Below are 21,266 nucleotides of genomic sequence, written 5' to 3' on the forward strand. Positions count from 1 at the left end.
GTTTTGAATCTAACACTCCACTCCACTACACGACACGACGCAACACAACACAACACAACACAACACACACATTTGTTACTTCTCAAGTATCATAAGCTCCCTCCTCGCGTACTATTCCCCCCTTCCCTCCCTCTCTCCCTCCGTGGCACCTCATTCCCCTCCCTCCCTTAGTCACCTCCCCTTCCTCCCTTAGTCACCTCCCCTCCCTCCCTTAGTCACCTCCCTCCCTTAGTCACCTCCCTCCCTTAGTCACCTCCCTCCCTTAGTCACCTCCCTTTCCTCCCTTAGTCACCTCCCTCCCTCCCTTAGTCCCCTCCCTCCCTCAGTCACCTCCCCTCGCCCTCCGTGGCATCTCCAAGCTGTGTCTCCGTCAAAGTCTAGCAGTGGAGAAAAAGGGGGAGACTGAACTGACACCTCGCAAACTTGGTCATATTTTTGTTTTAAAAGTTTGTCCCAGTTTTAACACGAAAATGGTTAGAAAGTTGGTTAATAATTTTTGTTGGTATTAATTTATCTTGCCAAGTTTTCATTAACGGTGATGGAAGAGGAGGAGGAGTGTGTGTGTGTGTGTGTGTGTGTGTGTGTGTGTGTGTGTGTGTGTTAGTATATAAGTTTAAGAATACATATTATGTGTAGGCCTATATGTGTACTGTATTATAGGGAATGTAGGGTTAACTTGGGTGGCGTCGGGAATACATTATGTAGATGTATTATTAGGGTCTCTCTCTCTCTCTCTCTCTCTCTCTCTCTCTCTCTCTCATTTTTGTTTCGGTTACAACTCTTCTGTTTCCCGACTGTGTTTCATTTGCTTTTATTTATCTTCCTCTTCTTGTTTCTCGTCGTCTTGTGCGTTTTTATTCGTTTTTATTGTTGTGTGTTCTCTCGTCTCGTCTTCGCTTCTTTTTTTTCATTTTTTCATTTCCCGCTTCGTCGAATTTATTCTTTTTCTTGCCTTCGTTTTCTTTTCCTTGTTCATCATTTTTTGTCCTTTGTTCAATTTTCCGTCTATTTATACTCTGGTCGAGATCTATTATGTGTCTGTGTGTCTGTCCGTCCACCTGCCTGTCTGCCTGCCTGTCAACATTTTTGTTCCGAAACCGTAATTGGAGGTTCACTGTACCGGTGTTGATTAACAAGATACTGATATAGGGATCATGTTCTTTTATGTCATTCGGGGTCAGGGTCAAAGGTCAAGGTCATTGGGTCAAAGTTCAAGTTCACTGGGTCATGAAGGTCACTGGTTCCATTTAACTGGTCCCTTAGGCGTGAGAATTATGGGCCTTTGTTGACATTCTGTTACGTGTTTCTTCTGCTTCGTTCTTTTGCTGTTACCGTTTTTTCTCTTTCTCTCTCCTCTCTCCATGCTTTTTGTCCTCCCTCTGTCCTTACAACGCCATCCGTAGGTCACCTGTACTATTGACCATCATGGCAGCATTAAACATGAACTTAAACATGTAAGTTGGTGACTAATTCATCGCCACCACTTAAGAAATATATCACTTCAACTTACATTTATTTGTGCTTAGGTTAGGTTTCGTTAGGTTACTTCTGCTGTACCCGATTCACCTGCCTACAGTTCTCTGGTTCTTCCTTATCCCTGCCCTTCCTCCCTCCTCTTCTCCATCCTTACCTCAACTTCTCTCTCCTTCCCTCATCTTCTCTCTCCTTCCCCCATCTTCTCTCTCCTTCCCTCACCTTCTCTCTCCTTCCCTCACCTTCTCTCTCCTTCCCTCATCTTCTCTCTCCTTTCCTCACCTTCTCTCTCCTTCCCTCATCTTCTCTCTCCTTCCCTCATCTTCTCTCTCCTTCTCTCACCTTCTCTCTCCTTCCCTCATCTTCTCTCTCCTTCCCTCATCTTCTCTCTCCTTCTCTCACCTTCTCTCTCCTTCCTTCACCTTCTCTCTCCTTCCCTCACCTTCTCTCTCTTACTCTCTCCTTTCACCCAACACCCCCCCTCGTCGCAGATGACATTACTCCTAGTGGCTGTTGGGTAGTGGAGGATAACATCTTCCTGTTGCTGGGTGTGTTGTGAGCCACATAATGTTACCCGGATACATGTCATCTCTGGCTGCCTGGGTGATTTATTGTTGCTTACGAGTGTTGATAATGACCATGGGAATGTTTTAACGTATGTTGCCTGTATGGATGTATGGCTGTGTATATGTTGTGATGAATGTATACAAGCAAGCAGGTATATGGAGGTGGGTAAGTGAATCGTGGTAGTGCAAATTATGAAAACAAAAATTTTCTCGAATTTGTGTATATATATATATATATATATATATATATATATATATATATATATATATATATATATATATATATATATATATATATATATATATATATATATATACGTGTGACATATATGTGATAGATTCTCTTATAAAGATCCATGTCCTGTCCATGTACTGAAGAATCATGTAAAAAAAATAATTGGTGTCCATTTAAGGTTAATCAAAAGTGAAATTAGTAGTGTAAAGTGATATAGAAAGTGAAAGAAAAATAATAGTCTACAAATAATTTGAAAAAGTTAGATAGAAAATATAGCGAAATATACCCCTGGAAAAAAGGGTATAGTCTGAGAGTGGTTGGCGCGGTGCCTCTCGCGTGACCCGGAAGGTAGCCAGCAGGGGAAAAAAATGTATATTTGATCTGGTGGGCGTGAAGAAAGGTGAGATCCTCCGGTGGGCGCAGAGGCAACTGAAGGACCTCGTAAACCTTAAACTTTTGGTTACTGGACGTTGAGGGGGGGTTGTTTTGCCTGGACGTGGGACACCCAAGAGTTGTGACCGACCATGTGGCACCAACCCCAGCAGCGGACTGGCACTCTGGAGCACCGCTACAATGTAAGTTGATCTGTAGGGTGCCACTCTCTTGTCCGTCTGTCTGTCTGTTTGGTGGGACAAAGACCTGTCCGGTTAGCAAGGAGTAAAGTGGCACAGCTATGCTTTAAGTTTTCTGGTGGTATATTTTATCCATCTGTCTCTGTGTCTTCGGTTCTGTCTGTGTGACGGGGCCAGCGAGGAGTAGTGAGGTGGTACTGGCAGTCTCTCTGTCTTATCTGTCCGTCTGGCTGCTTAAAGAAAGTCATTTATTTATCTTCCTCTGTCTTTCACTTCATCTATTATCATCCAGCTTAATCTCTCTATCTCTCTGTTTATCTGTTTCACTTCAGCATATTTTCTAATACAATATTTAAAGTTCATCTGAGTAAAGGGAAAACATGAAGTCACCATTTTTCATTTTTTTTTGGTTAGTGGAGAAAAGAAATTGTCTTTTACCGTGAATGAGCAAAGTTTGATACAGAGGGAGGTGGAAGTTTTGTCGTCCAGGATGGCTGACGCAATTTTGCTTCACAGGTTCTGAAAGATGACGCAATTTTGCTTGAAAGGTTCTGAAAATGATGTAATCTTGCTTCACAGGGTCTAGAGGACGACTCAATCATGTTTCACAGAAGTATGATGGTTAACGTATTTGTGTTTCATTGGTGACCTTGAGGGCGATGTAGTCTTGCGTTATTGAAGACCTTATGTGCTTAAATAGTCTTATTTCACTGAGGGCCTAGTTGCTTCACTAAAGGACTGGTGGTGATTGAGGCAACCTTGCTTCTCAGAATGACTAGTTTAGCAGAACGATATAGGAGAAGTGTGTTCCCGGTAACTGATGGGACACACACACACGCACACACACACACACACACACACATCTCTAAATTGTATCCGACAGAGCCTATTGTTATTGTTCATCAGTGCGAGTTTAATTTATTTCAGATTTAGGTGAAAAAAAATATTTATTGAATTGCCAAAGTACGTCAATGGCCAGGTAAGATTTGTGAGGTAATTGGATTGCAGTTTTACTCCACCTGAATAATAGCACTTCAATTATTTATTTTTATTGAATATACACTAAAAAAAAATGTAAGGCTTAACTGTTTTAATATCTTGATTGTAATATTTTATCACTCGTGGAAATTCGTGTTCTGGACGTGTTGTGATTGTGTTCGGTTTTCACTCATGAGATTGACACTAAAGTATATCGGTGTAATGAGTAGTTTTCCATTTACCTAAGTTGGAACTCGAGTACTCAAATAGATTATATATTACCTGTTATGAACGTCCAGGTAATCAGCTGAGAGTTCACACCTTTACGTCCCAGCTCATTTTCATTTCCTCATTTAAGTGCCTAACAGTGAGGGATTTGTATTACCCTGCATGAAGGAGTGAGTCTTTATCATTTCATTCTAAAACTCATCATCATCATCATCATCATCATCATCATCATCATCATAGCATTTATATATCACCATTTGTACTGTGTTGAAGACTTAGGTAATAATAAGTTGCTTCCCAATTGGCTTAAATATTTTAGTGTTTTGTAATATTTTGTCTAGTCCAGGTGAGCGAAGGCATTGAGAGCTGCAGAGTGCGAGGGGGAAGGCTGGACAGACAGACAGACAGACAGACAGACAGGTGTAACTAAATGAATATACTAACCTAGCATACACAGGGACGGGGAGGGGGGCATAAACAGCTTGTAGTTAGCTGTACGGAAATGGCAATTGCGGTAATTTTCTGTTGACTCATGTGATTGTTGTCGACTCTTGTGACTGGTGACTCATGTGACTGGTGACTTATGTGACTGGTGACTCGTGTGACTGGTGACTTATGTGACTGGTGACTCGTGTGACTGGTGACTTATGTGACTGGTGACTCGTGTGACTAGTGACTCATGACATACAATTACACGTGACTCATGACATACAATTACAAACTGACAGAAGGTCGTCTTACAACACACACACACACACACTACCTTCCTACCTGTCGTGGGTGGTAATAGGTACTAATTCAAGTATAATTCCCCCCCCATCAAAGGTGATATTGGGCGTAGGTAGTTTGATCTGTGGTAACTTGGCGCTCTTGGTGGTCTAAGAGGATTAAAGCATTACGAAGGTTCACTCTCGTTTATTGACGTGTTTTGTGAGGCTCAGTATTACAGGTGTCTTGGTATGTTGGCGCCAGGTGGTGAGAGGGATGATGGGAAGGGGTGATTCATTCTTTCTTTCTTTGTCGTCTCAACTTGTCTTGAATAATTTTTCTGCTTCTCTTCCTCCCGCCTCCTTTTGATAATCTTCTTCATCCTATTTACTTTTCCTCCTCGTCTCTCTCTCTCTCTCTCTCTCTCTCTCTCATCCTCCTCCTCCTCCTCCTCCTCCTCCTCCTCCTCCTCCTCCTCTTCCTCCCCCTCTCTTCCACTTACATCACCACCGTGGCCCACACCTCCTCCTCCTCCTCTTCCTCCATCGTGGCAGCTTATCACAGTGATGGGGTTGGCCATTAAGGATCAAATTCCCATCATTTTTTGCATATCTCTAGTCTTTGCATAATAACTATTTACACCAGCCAAATATGGTGAAATTAACTATGTCATTTAAAGTGTGACACAAACTTTGGGGAGGTCTTTTGGCTTTGAAATTACTCTCAGTGATTTTTGCAATAACGTACGTGTGTGTGTGTGTGTGTGTGTGTGTGTGTGTGTGTGTGTGTGTGTGTGTGTGTGTGTGTGTGATGGCGTCAGGGTCTCAAGTTTCAGTATCCGGCCGCAAGTTTAGCTGAATCCCGCCTTATAGAACTATTTAATCAACTCTAGCTCCTGGTATGCTTTTGGTATATATTATTCTAACACTATAAGTCATACGAGAGATATTGTCCCAGAATATACTCGGTGTTTAGATAAAAAAAAAAAGAGGTTAAGTTTTCCGTCAGAGTGATTTCCGGTGTAATTTCTGAGGGTCTTGGTAGTGGAGAGAGAGAGAGAGAGAGAGAGAGAGAGAGAGAGAGAGAGAGAGAGAGAGAGAGAGAGAGAGAGAGAGAGAGAGAGAGAGAGAGACTGGTGTTCTCTTAGATCTCAAACTTTTTTTTTTAGACTTTGTTTTTACGAAGTTAACCTACACCCTAAGAAACTTTTAAGTAGATGGCGTCGTCGTCTTCACTAGGATACTTAACTTACCTGCCTTTCCGAGAAGATTAATTTGTCTTTTATTTTTTTTCCGTGTAGTTAGAGCTAATGTTTTGAAGTAGGGAATCCAATCATCCGTAGAAAATTAAGTCCTTACTCGAGAAGGAGGGAGGGAGGGAGGGAGGGAGGGGATGGAAGGAGGGAGGGAGGTATATGGTGGGGGGTTGTGGTGTTCATAAAGGATATATTTGACATCCATGACTCAGGTTCTCAAATGTTTTTTCCCTCGTTAAATTTTTTACGTGATTAGACATGTTTTGAGGCTTTTAAGTGAATGACCTTAAGTTGAAACAATACGATAGTCTCTCTCTCTATCTCTCTCTCTCTCTCTCTCTCTCTCTTTCTCTCTCTCTCTCTCTTCACGGTAATGTCTCGTTCAGGATTCGGTGGCACCAGGAGTCTCGTTCGTTTAAGTGAATGTATTACCTTACACAGCGAGGTGCTCCGTGGTACTGGTTTATGTCAGGTCTTGTGGTTGTGGTGTATCTTCCTCTTCCTCCCCTTCTTCATCCGCCTCTTCTTCCCCCCCCCCTCCTCCTCCTCCTTTCCTCTTCCTCCTCCTCCTCCTAGAAAAACCCACACACAGTCAGTTTTTTGTTATATATTGGAAAAACACAGATAGGGGGGGGGAGAGGGTCAGTGTTTGGATGTGGATTGAACTGGATAGGAGGAGGTGAAGGATGGATTAGCGAGGGGGAGGAGGTAGAGGTGCGTGAAGAGTGTCTTTAAGTGGATGTAGTGTAGTTGTAGAGGATCATCGTAGGGATTTGGAGGGATAGGGAGAGGATAGGAGAGATGGAAGGGATATGGATAAGATAAATAGGGGATAGGAGGGAGAGAAGAGGGATAGGAGGGAGAGAAAGAGGGGATAGGAGGGAAAGAAGAAGAGGGGCATGGGTATGAGGAATAGGGGGTAGGAGGAAGAGAAGGGGGAGGGGATAGGAGGGAGAGAAAGATGGATAGGGGGAAGAGAAAGAGAAGAGATTGAAGGTCTATGGGAAGGTTGGGAGTGACAAAGAAGAAGGAAATAGGATAGGATGAAAGGGAACGGATAAAGGAGATATAGTGCGATAAGGAGGGGGAATATGATAGGAGCTATTGGTCTGTCTCTCTCCGCCTATTTTCTTGCTCCTTAATTCCTTTCTTCCTTTTTTCTTTCCTTCTCCATCCCTTGTCCCTCTTTCATTCCCTTTCCTCTTCATCCCTCTTTCCTTCTCCACTCTCCTTCTATCCTTCACTCCTCTCCATCATTCCTTCCTTCACTCTTCCTCCCTCCTTCCCGTGTGGTGTTCGTGGCTCTCCTCCATAAACACGACACAACACACGTCTTTTGCCCGCTTTTCATATACACTGGAAGACTATACAATTTTTCACCCTGACTGCCTGGGGAAGTTTGCCAATTGCCTGTTGTTTGAAGTCTTCCAAGGGAGCGATGGAACTAGTAGTGGTGGTGGTGGGGGTGGTAGTGCTGGTGCTCGGGGCAAAAACTTTTCTGATGGTTGTTGGTAAAAAAAAAAAATTAATTAAGAAATTAATTTACCGGGTGGCGGTCGTCCTGCAAGGCTAATTAAACCGAGATTGATGACGGTGTATAGTGTTCAATGTGTCCGAGAGCAACAATTTTGAGGCCATTGCCGGGGGGAGCTACAGTCGAGAGTGACGTGGAAACGAGAGTAATTCAGACAGACATCCACCCTTGAGCAACACTACATTCACACGGGATATTATAGGTGAGGTGAACGCTTGTACTGGGGGGGAAAACCTCGCAAGGAGAGAGATACAAACTTGCCACACCCATGAACGCGATGACTTGAGTGGAACTTATTTTTATGGTTGGTAAGTGGAGACTCTCATGAGGTGTTGTGATGGATGACGAAGAGGACATAACCTGTTCCCTTTAAATGTCATGACCTGTGTGTTAGTTTGACTGATGATCTATTTTTTAGTTTAGGTGATTTAATAGTGTCAGGTAATGGAGATACTCAGCAGGTGTGTTGGTTTATTTCACCTGGGATTCATAGTTAAGATAGTGACAGGTGAGGTTTAGCTTTACCTTGTGTGTGTGTCGTGACCTTATTTGAAATTGGTCTCGTAGCGAAAATTTAAGGTAATGACTAAGAAACGTTTGGTGCTACAAGATTACAAGACAAGGCTAAGTAAGGGAGAGACTCGGAAGGTGCGTTGGTGAGGATTATTTACCTGGTAGCTACCTGTCATAATTTACATGTGAGGTTGTAAACGTGATCACTGTAGGCAAGATGAAGTGAAAATGTGATAATTACATAACCTCTAAGGAGACCAGAATGATAAGCTTGTGAGGATGGGTACCATTTTAAGTCTCGATCTTTCAATATGAATAATTAATGGAAAATGGACACAATAACCATAGTGAATAACTAATATCACCACTACGAGGCCAATACGTAAGGGAGAGACTCGTAAAATGTTGTAGTGAATGATGTAGTGAATTTATACTCCCCATTTTACTTCCCCTTTTAGTGTCATGAAGTCAATAGGGTTTTTAGGGAAGTGGTAGTTGTCAGGAAAGGGAAAAATTTTAATATCTATATGGAGTAAAGATTGGCTCGGTGCTCCTGCTGAAGTTTCCAAATAAAGTCGTGGAATTTCAGACTAGAGTTTGGCAAGTGTAGGAGGTAAGGTAGACGTCAGGGAGGCGGGGAAGAGGAGTTATACCTTCACTGGCACTTTTAAGTTGATATTTACCTACAAAATAAAAGTTTTTGAGGAGTCTGCCGCTGTGCTACTTGCTGTGTCACACTGACTTGTTCTGCTGTGTCACACTTTATCTTCCTGCTGTGCCACACGTTGAGTTTCCCTTTGTGACACTTGTGCTGCCCCTTGAACCACCTGCCTTGTTGATTGTGTTTCCCTGGTGCCACTCACTACGTCACATATGACACACATTGTGACAGTCTGTCCCAACCAGTCTGTCGCTCGTACTACCCAGTCTACCTACGACTACTGGACCACCTACTGTGTTACCCACTGTCATCTGGACCACCTGCTGTGCCACCCACTGTGTCATCTGTGTCGTATTTCACAACCCTGTCTGTGCCACTTGCTGTATCATCGCCCACCAAACACGCCTGCCCGCAGCCTTACCTGGGTGTTCGTGTGTGCGCACCTGGGTGGCAAAGAGCGTCCCCGGCAGGCAGCAGCATTCTCCCCCTGTAATTAACCTTCCGCCTTGTCCAGCTGTCCCTCAGTGCCCGTACCGCGTGCTGCACAAATGCTGTTTGACCACCAGGCATTGCTGTCCGACGTGTAGGCTAGCTGTCATGACGGGCGGCGCTGTAAACAAGATTGTATTGATAAGTGTGTGTGTGTGTGTGTGTGTGTGTGTGTCAGATGGCTTTGTATCCCAGGTTGTGTGTCTTTATATATCACAGATGGCGCTGTAACTCAGACTGTATTGAACATGTTGCAATCTCCATCATCATCATCATCCGCAGCATAAGATGAACATCACAGTAATCACTATCATTACATACGGCTGCATAAATTACTTGTTTATAGACCATAGTTGTTGAAGCACAGGAGAAGAAACTACAACAAACACAACAAAAACATCATACCGTCAGTGCTCGGGTTGACTTCATCACACTATAACTGGTAATAAATTTTGACTCATAGACGTGTTATTGGAAAGTTTATTTTCATTAAAATTCAGCGATCGAGTTTGGAGAGTGAGAGTGACATGACGTGCAAGCCGGTTACTTGTTTTTAATGGTATCATGTTTTATTGTGTTTTAATTCTTAGCTTCTCTGCTGCGTAGACATGGCATGGCAGGCGGCTCTCTTTGTGTGTGTGTACGTCCGAATTGTGAACTTGATAACTATAACAAGATAACAATGTATTTGATCCAGTTTCATTGTACAGATACACTATAATACTTTGTTGCAATATACATGTCAATAGTTGGAATTTTTCGTGGGTATTAAGACGCTTAAAACCTTTGACTGTAGACGAGGCGGAGTTGGTCACCTCTCATTATTATCTATCACTGATGACGTATCTTACTGTGGCTTCTTTATCTAATGTGTTGTGTGATTGGTTGTTGGTTAAGCTCATCGCCGATTGACATAAAGTTGGTTGATAATTGACACAAAAAAGTGCCTTTATTGAGTAAAGAAATTATATTCTTGTTAACGTTATTATTTGACATTAACGATATAAAAAGAATTTATATTTATTTTTTGTATATTATTTTTTATCGTTTGTATTAGACTTACGTTAATGGTATTATTTTGTGATGTTAGAGAGAGAGAGAGAGAGAGAGAGAGAGAGAGAGAGAGAGAGACGACGACGACGACGACGACGACGACGACGACGAACCCGGAAATACTTCGTCTCGCAGGACAGAAAACGGATAATTCAACAACAATGTAACACAGAATATTACATAACCGCGAACTAATATAGAATTTTATATATTACCTGTACGAACTAACACAGAGACCTATAACTGCGTCTATAACTACGTCCTATCGTGACATTCTCTATAACTACGTCCTATCGTGACATTCTCTATAACTACGTCCTATTCTCTATAACTACGCACCAACATACAATTCTATACAATTACGAACACAATATGAAATTTTAGAATTACTCATAAACAACGATTACTATTATCTCTATGAGCCAACATGGGAATCGATGTAACTATGCGTTCAGGTTACATTCCACACGGTGTATATACATAGTGCGGTTTTGGCTTATATCTTTACTTGTGATGGTGGTATATAGTGTGGTGTCTGTGTAGTGTGGTTGCTATATAGTGTGACGCTTTTGTACTGTAGTGTGGTTGCTATATAATGTGGTTCCTATATACTGTAGTGTGGTTGTTATATAGTGTGGCTGCTATATAGTGTGGTTCTTGTATAGTGTGGCTCCTCTATAGTGTGGCTCCTCTATAGTGTGGCTGCTGTATAGTGTGGCTGCTGTATAGTGTGGCTTATATAGTGTGTGGTTGCTATATAGTGTGGCTGATATATAGTGTGGCTCCTATTTAATGTGGCTGCTCCAATTCTCTTTCCCACGCGTCACCTGCAATTTACATCCAACGGCCACTAATTATATAATCCTTCTCTCACATTAATTAACTTTTTCTTATTGAGATCGACACAAATTAAAAGAATTATATCAGAAATTTTTTTATTTATTTATTTATTTATTTATTTATTATTGGTTCCACTTTTCTTCTTTTTTTTCTTTTATGTGCCATTGAAAGTTTATCATAAATGTCATTATTATTGTTGTTTTCATTTGTCTCGTTTTACTTTTGATTTCAACCGATAATTTAACAAAAGCAACTATTTTTTTTTACATTTCCAATACTCCTTTTTTTATGCAGTTCCAGCCTACCGAACGTAATTAATTTTGAAAAAAAAAAAAAACATTCTGCTCATTTTTTCCCCAATTAAAATCGAAGGAAAAAATCATTAATAAACGAAGTAAATTAATGACGTTGCTTGTGTGTGTTGTGTTTCTATTTTACCAATATATTCTACCAACAGTTCCCCAGGTAATGAAAGATTTATTCATTCAGGAAATAAATTTGAATTATTTTCCCCTCATTACCCCCACAGCCCAGAAAAAAAAACCCACTGTGGATCTTTGTTGATTTTTTTCATTAATTTAATTACAAAATTAAGTAGATAGGATGGAGAAAAGTTATATAAAATCCCTTACCAAAAAAATAAGTATAACTGTATGTAGAAATATTTTATAGGTAATTTCTTCTCACTGTTGTAAAATTGGCAAAAAAAAATATTTAAATAGGTAAAATTTGATCCATTGAAATCCATAGTAATGAAGGAGGTAAATTATTGAAGGAACAGGTAAATAAAAACCCAATATTGTTAAACCCACAAGAAATAAATAATTAAACCAGCAGATAAAATTGAATTAATCTACAAATTTCGTGTTAGTGTTGAGTTTAGAGGCGTGTGTGTGGGGGTAATAATACCTTTTTGTCACTTTGTGGTTTCTTTGTAATTTGGCACCGTTACCTTCCCTTGTACTGTACTTTGACGAGTGAACACCTAAGGGGGAAGTGGGTATATTTGATGACTGTGGCTGGCTGAGAGAGAGAGAGAGAGAGTATTTTTTTAAACTCGCCAACACCAAGAACCTTTAAGCTATACCTCTGGTGGCGTCGTCGTTATATATTTAGATTCATATATCAATAATAAATCAGTCTGGTGGACCTGACTTGTTAGATGTAGTTATTTATTGGTAGTTTTAAAGCCATTTCTCTGTAGATTATGTTACTTTGATGATTATAATGTTTAGGGAAATATTAGGTCATGTTTGATTTTTTTTTAGTTCGACTCAGGTTCTACACTAACATGCTACAGTCACTTGATTTAATGTCCGTGATTATCTAAATTCTACGGGATAATTATTTAGATTTTTTTTAGGGGGTCACATCATAATTCAATTACCGAATATCGTGTTCATTATTGTCTTCTGATGTTTAATTAACACCACCATGAGCTATATTTTTTGCCGCTTATAGATCGTGTTATGTTGTACATTTAACTATGGGTATTTACTAACTCTCTAAATTTTACGTTAATGTGTAGTTAAGGACACGTAATCGTCTCCGTGTGATAGAGAGTATAAGTTAAGAAATAGTTGCGAGCTTTGTTGTCACCAGCCACTCCTTCACCCTTGGCCAGGATATCAGGGGCTTGTTTATGTAGAGCTGAACTATAGTGAGAGGGAATATTAATGCGGATATGGACTGAAGTCAATGGGTGTTTTTCGTGGACCTGGACTAAAGTGTTGATAACAAAACCCGGTTCCTGAAAACGTCCTTGGAAAAATGTGATGCTTAAGTTGTCCCTGAAGAAGAAAATAAGTTTTAGAAGAACTTTGAACAGTGCTTGAATTTTTCCTTGTGTGTGTGTGTGTGTGTGTGTGTGTGTGTGTGTGTGTACACCTTGATATAACAGTACCAGTATGCTTATGTATCAGTATAAGCTAAACACCCGCCCCAGTTGACGCTCTGCATCGCACTGCCCTGAATGTGTGGCGTTTCGCGTGGGGGCAGCGGACAAGGTAGAGTCGGGTGAATAAGACAAGTGTTGATGATATATGTAGAGTGTGGACCTGCAGCTCTGGTCCCAAGGGGAGCGTCCACCTGTGTTGTCAGGGACTACGACACGACCTGGGGGGGCGGGCGGAAGAGGAAGAGAGTGGGGGGTGAAACAGGAAGGGGAGAAAAACTGTGGGAGAGTGAGAAGAGGGAGGGAAGGAAGGAAGAGGTAAACTAAAACGATTAAGGGAACCAGCGAGAGAATGACATGAAATGAACGTAGATGACAGTGGAGAGAAAAGAGAGGAAGAAAAGAGTGCGAGTTCAGAGGGAGGTGGAAGAGGAGGTCGAGAAGAAAAGTGAGGGAGGAGGTAATGGTGGGGGCTTGGACTAGGAGGGTGTTAAGGGAGGGAGTTAAGACCCTGGGAGAAGGAGGTACTCAACTGCACCTGGTCAGAGTACGACTCCATTGCATCCATTGGCTAGTTCTGTTGTTTTAACCGCTCACACCGCGGGCTAGTTCTGTTGTACTCGTATTACTAGCTCACACCACGGGCTATTTTTTATACAGTATTCTCCTGAAATCAAAATACTGTATTGGGAAATCCTGCTGTACTATATGCCTGAAACTATAGGATACAATATTCTACTCTCATGTAATCTTGTAACTCTGGAATATCCTGCTGTATTTGTAGTGTATTTAACCAGGTCTGTATCCCACATGGTATCCGGGAACCATTACCGGCCTCTATACCCGGCTTATAGACCGCTTCAATACAGCTAACAAATGGACGAATCAAAACGCGAATTACTGGAGCTGGATAAAACGAGTGTAATACGTAATTAAATATTGGCTGAAAATACAACAATCATATGTTTTTTTTTTTAAGTTTAAGTAATACTGGCGTGTGTATGTTTTAAAATAGATTTCCATTGTGTTAACCAACCCGGATGTATTAGTGCAACAATGGCGTCTTTGTGGTCAATACGTTAACCAGAGACATTGCTGGGAAACATCGTGCACGGGTGTATGGCGGTTTATTTCAATCATTACGAAATAGAATTAGGATTATGTGGTCGTTTGTAAAATTAAATCGGACAGGAAGAGGATTTTTTTTTTAAGTTATTTTCCACAATATGGATTTACCTCGTGGAGATTATAGTTTTTTTTATTATTATTATCCAGTTATTTTCATTCTTGTTGCTTTTACTCTTGAACATCTGGGACCAGTTTAAGTAAAAGTCCACAGTAATCGAGGCGGTGATGGCATGATATGATTCCCTCCTGTGATATTATTCTTATCATGGTTGACAATACAGTCCAGGCGTGATGGATTGCTTACACGGATACAGTCAGTGTTATCATTTTGGGTTTAAACGCTTCAGAGCTGGTGATGGTATAGTGACGAGGTTTAGTAGGAAATGTAATGGAAGTATAAAATTGAACTTGTAAACAATGAAAACCAAAATTGTATCGGAACAATTTCTAGATATTGGAAAGTGGCATCCCCCAGTCTCGACCGTTGTCAGAATTTGTATATAATATTTAGGTTTACAGTTAAGGTAAATGCACCGTGTATCTGGCTATACTGTAAAGGTAAAAACACCGTGTATCTGGCTATACTGTAAACCACTTTTCTTAAGGGTCGGGACTGTCGCCAAGAGAAGAAATAATATAAATGCTCAACACGTAATTTACATGAAACAGTAGTACCTCTATATGCCAAGGTCACAGACTATCTCGGGCGTGGGTCAGGACACGTACGGGATATCAGTATTCGCCTCAATACACCTCGATGCCTTATTTATTGGCTCAGGTTCCAGACGTGTGCTGCGTCAGACATAGTGATGCACACGTCACCGTACGCTATCATGCTGAGAGTACCTGGTGGGGGTGAGAGTACCTGGTGGGGGTGGGAGTACCTGGTGGGGGTGGGAGTACCTGGTGGTGGTGGGAGTACCTGGTGTGTGACCCCTCGGTGAGATAACCAGGAGTATCAGCTGACGTTTGGAGGAGTATTGGGTCCCGGTACCAAGGTGGGGTGGTGGGGGTTAGGTTGAGCCTTGTTGTGATCTCAGTGGAAGTATAGACAACACATTTTCGCAGGAAGGTATGCGGGCTCCAGTGAGCTTAGTCTGGGAATCAGAGGGATACGCTGAGTCCATTCAGGCGTATGGGGGGATTCCCGAAGCCCATTTTGTCTTGGGGAGAGATACGCCAGAGCCATGGAAGGATACTCCTCACCTCCGCACGAGTACGCCGATTTTATTCTGTTCACTGAAGGTATTCCTGAATTCTTTTCTCTCAAAAATATTCGTGGATTTTATTGTTATCCAAAAAGATTACTGAATTCTGTTCGGTGCTTAAGAGGGATTCAAAGGTTTTGTTGTGTTCTCCAGATCGTTTGTAGAATTTGCTGTACTGTCGAGGCGTTGGTGAGTGTTGTCGTCATCCAAAGGGATTTGAAGATTCTAGAGAGGGATTTATTATCTTAAAGGAATACATTACGCCTCCCCAGACTCTGACGTTTTTAAGTAGTGTAGTTTGAACCAACAGGAGTACATCAGATTAAGTATAAACCCCTGAAATAACACGAGGACGTATGTTGACTTCTGAGGGATGACTCCAGCCTATCCTGACGTCTAGAACCATAAATGGGGGTTGTTGTATCCCCCGGGGTCTTACACGGAGGCTCCTCTGGCCCACAATCTCGTAAGGATGTGTTTAATTGCTATTAGGGATTTGGTTGGGTGGTAGAGCGACCGTGATTACGTAATTCAGGATTAAGTGGCGCGATATTGTTGGCGGTCACGGCTTGTGTTGTGAAGGTGGACGAGGACCTTGAGTTGTTGGTTGATGAAATAGAATTGCTGTTAGGATGATGCCGAGGAGGATGGAGGAGGAGTTGGAGAAAAGGAAGATAAAAAGTAATTATAGACAAGAGAGAGGAAGAGGCTCAACAAGTCTACCAGTATTGTTAGGCTGCAGTCAACGCCGTTATGGTTTTAAATCAAGGAGACCACCACGTGCTGGCCCCTCGTTAGCTCCTGATACACGATCATGACTCACACGCCACTACGACACCCACACACCACTGTGCCTGTCTGCTTCCACTCCCTTACTACCTGTGCCAGTCTGCCCCCACACACACCCCTGACTCCTTTACCTGACCCCCCATACACCTCACTACCTGTCACCTTCCCACACCCTGACTCCCTGTACTTGTATACACCCTCACTACCTGTACCTGTCCGCCCCCACACACCCCCCACCACCAGTCATACTATCCTCCTACCGGCCTTAACCACACACCAGCACGCGAGATTACACCGTAATTTAACCAATGGATTCGGCAGTTCCATGCTTGACGGGAGGACGGAGCAAAGTGACTTACCTCTTTATTATTTCGTACCCAGAGTTTGCTTGTGTTGCCTGTAGCAGCAGCAGCAGCTCGTGTTGACGCTGTGTACCTGTGAACCTTTCTACCTGCAGTACACCGCCACTACCACCTGTCAATACACTCAACACCACCATCACACTCACCTACACCACCACCACCACCGATCAACCATCCCACCTGCAGTACACCACCACCCTTCCCAATCCCCACCCCCATTAACTACCACCAATATCTCGACCGAATTGGTGTTTGTGGTTACGGGCTCATAGTCATCTTCTCCACGACAACTTTTTAATGGGAAATGTTGAAAGTTTGAGGTCCTGTAGGTTGACGTGTTGTGTTAGAGGCAAACAGTCAGGGTGAGGTGTTGGGTAGTTTGTGTGGCAGGAGGTGTAGCTGGCTGGCTGGCTGTAGTCATCAGACACACATATTGATCCTGTTCACTGTCTCCAGTACAAAAGCAGATTATTGCTTCCTTCCCCCTCTTAACACACACACACACACACACACACACACTACTATGTCTGCGTGCGTGTGTGTTTAAATTACTGTACATATCTTTTTCTTCATGTCTGTGTGGATATTTATCATCTATAACTATTAATCGACCCCATACCCTTATATAATGACACCCACAAGGTTAAATAAATAACCATAAATAACAATACTACAACAGAGGAACCCCAAACACACCCCCCCCCTCCCCTCCGCCCCCCTCCCACGTGCAATAATCTGAGTTGACTGATTCCTCAATAACCCGCTGAACTGGTTTGTTATTATGCCTCTGTATATAACCCGCGGCCTCCCACTTACCCGCTGACGTATGTACCTTAATGACACCGCCTCACACTCTGAAAATAAGATTAAACCTCGTAAGGAAAGGGAGGTGGAGGTATCGTTCTCAGTGGTGGAGATGTGTGTGCTGACTAGTGACCGGGTTAATGGATGGTATTTTTCCTGCTTTGCCGACACCATAGTGATGAAATGGTGGTATTATGGTGATTTCATGAGAGTTCTGGTATTTTCTTGACCTTGGTTTTTTCACTGTTATGGGTGGTATTGTTTACTGGACTGACATTGTTGGTATTATCCTGATTTCATTACGTTTGGTTATATTCCTGTGATGTTATATTCCTGTGGTAATATAATGCCAAGATGATGATTTTAGAGTTATAATCCTGGCACTATAGGTCAGAGAAGTGCCACAAGTGATATTAAAGTGGTATGATGACAATTTAATTAGTCATGTTAGAGGTGTGGTGGGTCAGCCGAGTGGACAGACCGCTCGACTGTCGCGGGTTTGATCCCTGGTTCACGCTGTCCTCCCAGTATGAGCCATTTACCCACCGGACTGATGGATGTTTTTCGCTTGTGGGGGATGTTTTACACTGTGTGGTTTAGTGTAGTCTGTATCTAAGTCTCGGTCAGCCTTGGTTTTTAATTTTACTTGGAAATTTTATGTGATGGTCTGCTGAAGTAAAGTTTATTATTATTATAACTATTTTTTTTATTATTCTTACTGTTGGTTTTGTTTTTATTTATTATTATTATTATTATTATTATTATTATTATTATTATTATTCTTACATTTATTTATTATTATTATTATTATTATTATTATTATTATTATTATTGGTATCATCATCATCATCATGGCACAGAAGTCACGAACACAATACAGTATAATAACACTAAAACGACGATGCCATAAGTACAATAATTCTATAACATAATTTTAAAGATAACAAAATAGAAGACTTACACCTAACACGAGAGTCGTCTTAAGCACATCTCGTAAGCCTCTGTGTTAGGTTAATCTCCTGTATACATTACTGTGATTACTCCTGCACGTTATAGCTTAGTTGTGATGAGTGTGTACAGAGGAGCCAGGGACCGTAGTGTTGACGTTGTCCCTTCCTCCCTCCCTCTCTTCCGCGTGACGAGGTGGAGGGAGGATTGAGGGGACTATAGTTCCTTTCCCTTCTGTCTTCAAAATTCGTCTTCCATTTTTCTCCTTATCCTTCCTCCTCTCTCTCCCTCTCTACCCCTCACCTTCTTCCTTTCCTAACTCCCGATCTCCTCTCCCCCTCCCCTCTTCCTCCCTCACCCCCCAGCTGAGTGATATCTGAGTAACTAACTTTGGGTGGCTGTTATTATCTTGTCTCAGGTTAATAATTAATGAACCAAGGTACATGAGTAAGGGGGGTGGGGGGGGCAAACAGTACGACGGAAGTACAGAGGGAGACAGACAGGTAGGTTGATGAGGGGAGAAGGTAGATTCACGAGGGAGAATCTCTCTCTCTCTCTCTCTCTCTCTCTCTCTCTCTCTCTCTCTCTCTCTCTCTCTCTCTCTCTCTCTCTCTCTCTCTCTCTCTCTCTCTCTCTCTCTATCCCTTCCCTTTACTCTCTCCTTTCTCTCTCCCTCGCTTTTGTTCGTCTTAATCTGCTTCTCCCGCTGGTTATTTGTCTCTTTCCCTATTTCTCCTTTCATTATCTCTTATTATTTGTTTATCTTCTCTCACTTTCTCTCCAATCATCACCCCCGCATAGTTTTCTCTACCTCCCTCCCTCTTTTTACCTCACTTGCTCTTATCTCACTCTTCTTTTTACCTCACTCTCTCTCTCCTTCTACCTCACTTACCTCCCTCTATCTCACTTCTTCCTTCCTTCTACGTCCTGTTCCCCCAAGCCATAAACATCGTTGTCTTCTCCCCTACATTTGGTATCTCTCCCCTCTCCCTTCTCTCTCTTCCTCGTGCTTCTCTTCCTTCTCCATCTATCCAGGTGCTACCCTTCCCAGCCATACCATCGTCCTCCTCACCTCTTTACGTCATCTCCCCCTCTCCCCTCCCCCTCTCCCCGGCTCGTCACCCCCGCATCCTCTTGTGTCTATGATTAATCAGGTGAGTCGTGGGACGGGTTGTGTGTATCGAGCGAGGCGGCCAGAAGCACAGTCTTACAGTCTTACCCCTCTCCCCAAGCTCATCTCCCCTCGGTTCCTCTACCCTCCCCATCTCTCTCCTACCCCTCAAGTCAACGTCACCCCTCTTTCTCTCATTTTACGCTCCTCTCCCTTCCATCTTTCCCCCTTTCTCCTCCTCTCACACCAACGTTCACCCCTCTCCTACGCCCACGTCACCTTCCCGCTCCCTTCGCTCCTCCCCGTCTTCCCTACGCCCACGTCTCCCCACTCCCCCTCCTCACCCCTCCCGTACCCCCATCCCACCTCCCAGCCTTCCTAACTTCCCTTTAATCTCCTGGGCCATCCCTACCTGCGTCCTTGGGGAGGCCGACACGAGGCGCTTACAATCACTGTGATACGCTCTCCCCCTCTACACCTTTCCCCTCCCTCCACGACCCATCCTTCCCCCACCCCCCTTCAATTTTTCTATCTTCCCAACCCCTCACCCTCCTCTTCTCCCCCCCCCCTTTTCCGTAGGGAGGAAATAGGGGGGAGGGGGGGGGGACACTTAACATCGGCCGCATCTATACTTCATTACCCCTCCTCCATATTACCCCCTGTTCTTCCCTGTCCACCCTTCCTCCTTGATGGCGGAGGAACGAGGTGGATGTGACACCCACAACGAGGAGCTGGAAGTATTATGTTTTTTCTATATACCTTCCTCACCTTACTTTTTTTCACCCTTCCTTTTACTCCCTTTCTACCTTTCCTAGAGAGAGGAGGGGAGTGAAGGGGGACCACAGTCATACATCATCCCTTTTTCACCCTCCCATCTTTACTAGAGAGGGAGGGAGGCATAGCAACCACAGCAATACCTCATGACCCCTTCGCCTCGCTGAGTGTGATTCATGGGGAAGGTAATGCGTCATGTGGGATGGTGGTGCTGGCGGAGGGTGGCGAGGCTATGAATAATCACCTGCATACCTGTGTAATTTGTATGTGTAGACAGGTAATCACACTCCTTGGCACTGACTAATTACTTATGCAATATTACAGGTAATAAATGTACACCTTTGTTGATACTCAGTACTTCTCTCTTAATATATACGTGTTGGCTGGGTGATAGGTAGATGGGTCATTTTCTGATACTAATTACCTGTTGATTGTAAGGTATATAGGGAGATAAGTACACCTGTGTCGATAGGTTGGGTAAAAACTCAAGGTATTCGGACCCCCCAAAAGACATAATAATAATAATAATAATAATAATAATAATAATAATAATAATAATAAATCATATAACTATACTTGTGGTCGAAGGCAGGAACTCTCATGACCAGCAAGCACCATGATTTTTGTAACATTTCTAGTGTGTTGACATCATGCAAAGGTCAAGGTCACAAGTGAATATATCATGCAGTGGTATATACGGAACTTCTCCTGTCCGCCTGTATGTCTGCCTGTAAAAACTTTAATTCATCGCTACGGGAGGAGGAAGACTCAGGACATTTAGTACAGTAAAGTGTAAACATACGACTGATCCATACTAATAAAATTTGCAGGTGTACAGAACTACTTAAGAGTTTGTAAATGAATACACGGATCTACGTCATCGATAAGATAAGCTGATAGTCATGGGTTTATATTACTGGTAAGATTTAGACAATTTTTATTGGTTTATGATCAGAATTTGTTTTATGATTCATGGATAATAAAAATAATGTTTAAATTAATTGTTTTGTTTATAATTGGTGAGTTTGTTTTCTTCTTAAGTTAACAATAGAGATAGATAAGAAAACCGTGATTATTATTATATTATCATCATCATCATTATTATTATTCTTAGCATTGTCATTATTATTATTATTGTTATTC

General features: G+C 42.4%; 1 protein-coding gene across 1 annotated transcript in view; it reads left to right on the forward strand.

Moving 5' to 3' along the window:
- Nucleotides 1–2,452: 2,452 nt before the first annotated feature.
- Nucleotides 2,453–21,266, forward strand: part of LOC121868884 (dystrophin-like) — a 185,849-nt gene continuing 167,035 nt past the window's right edge. Inside the window, exon 1 of the mRNA XM_042369881.1 lies at nt 2,453–2,849. Within this exon, the coding sequence (XP_042225815.1) occupies nt 2,799–2,849 (51 nt within the window). The 5' untranslated portion in view covers nt 2,453–2,798. The remainder of the gene's footprint in view (nt 2,850–21,266) is intronic.

This window comes from Homarus americanus, unplaced genomic scaffold (assembly GCF_018991925.1).
Source record: "Homarus americanus isolate GMGI-L3 unplaced genomic scaffold, GMGI_Hamer_2.0 scaffold6075, whole genome shotgun sequence".
Taxonomy (NCBI): Eukaryota; Metazoa; Arthropoda; class Malacostraca; order Decapoda; family Nephropidae; genus Homarus; species Homarus americanus.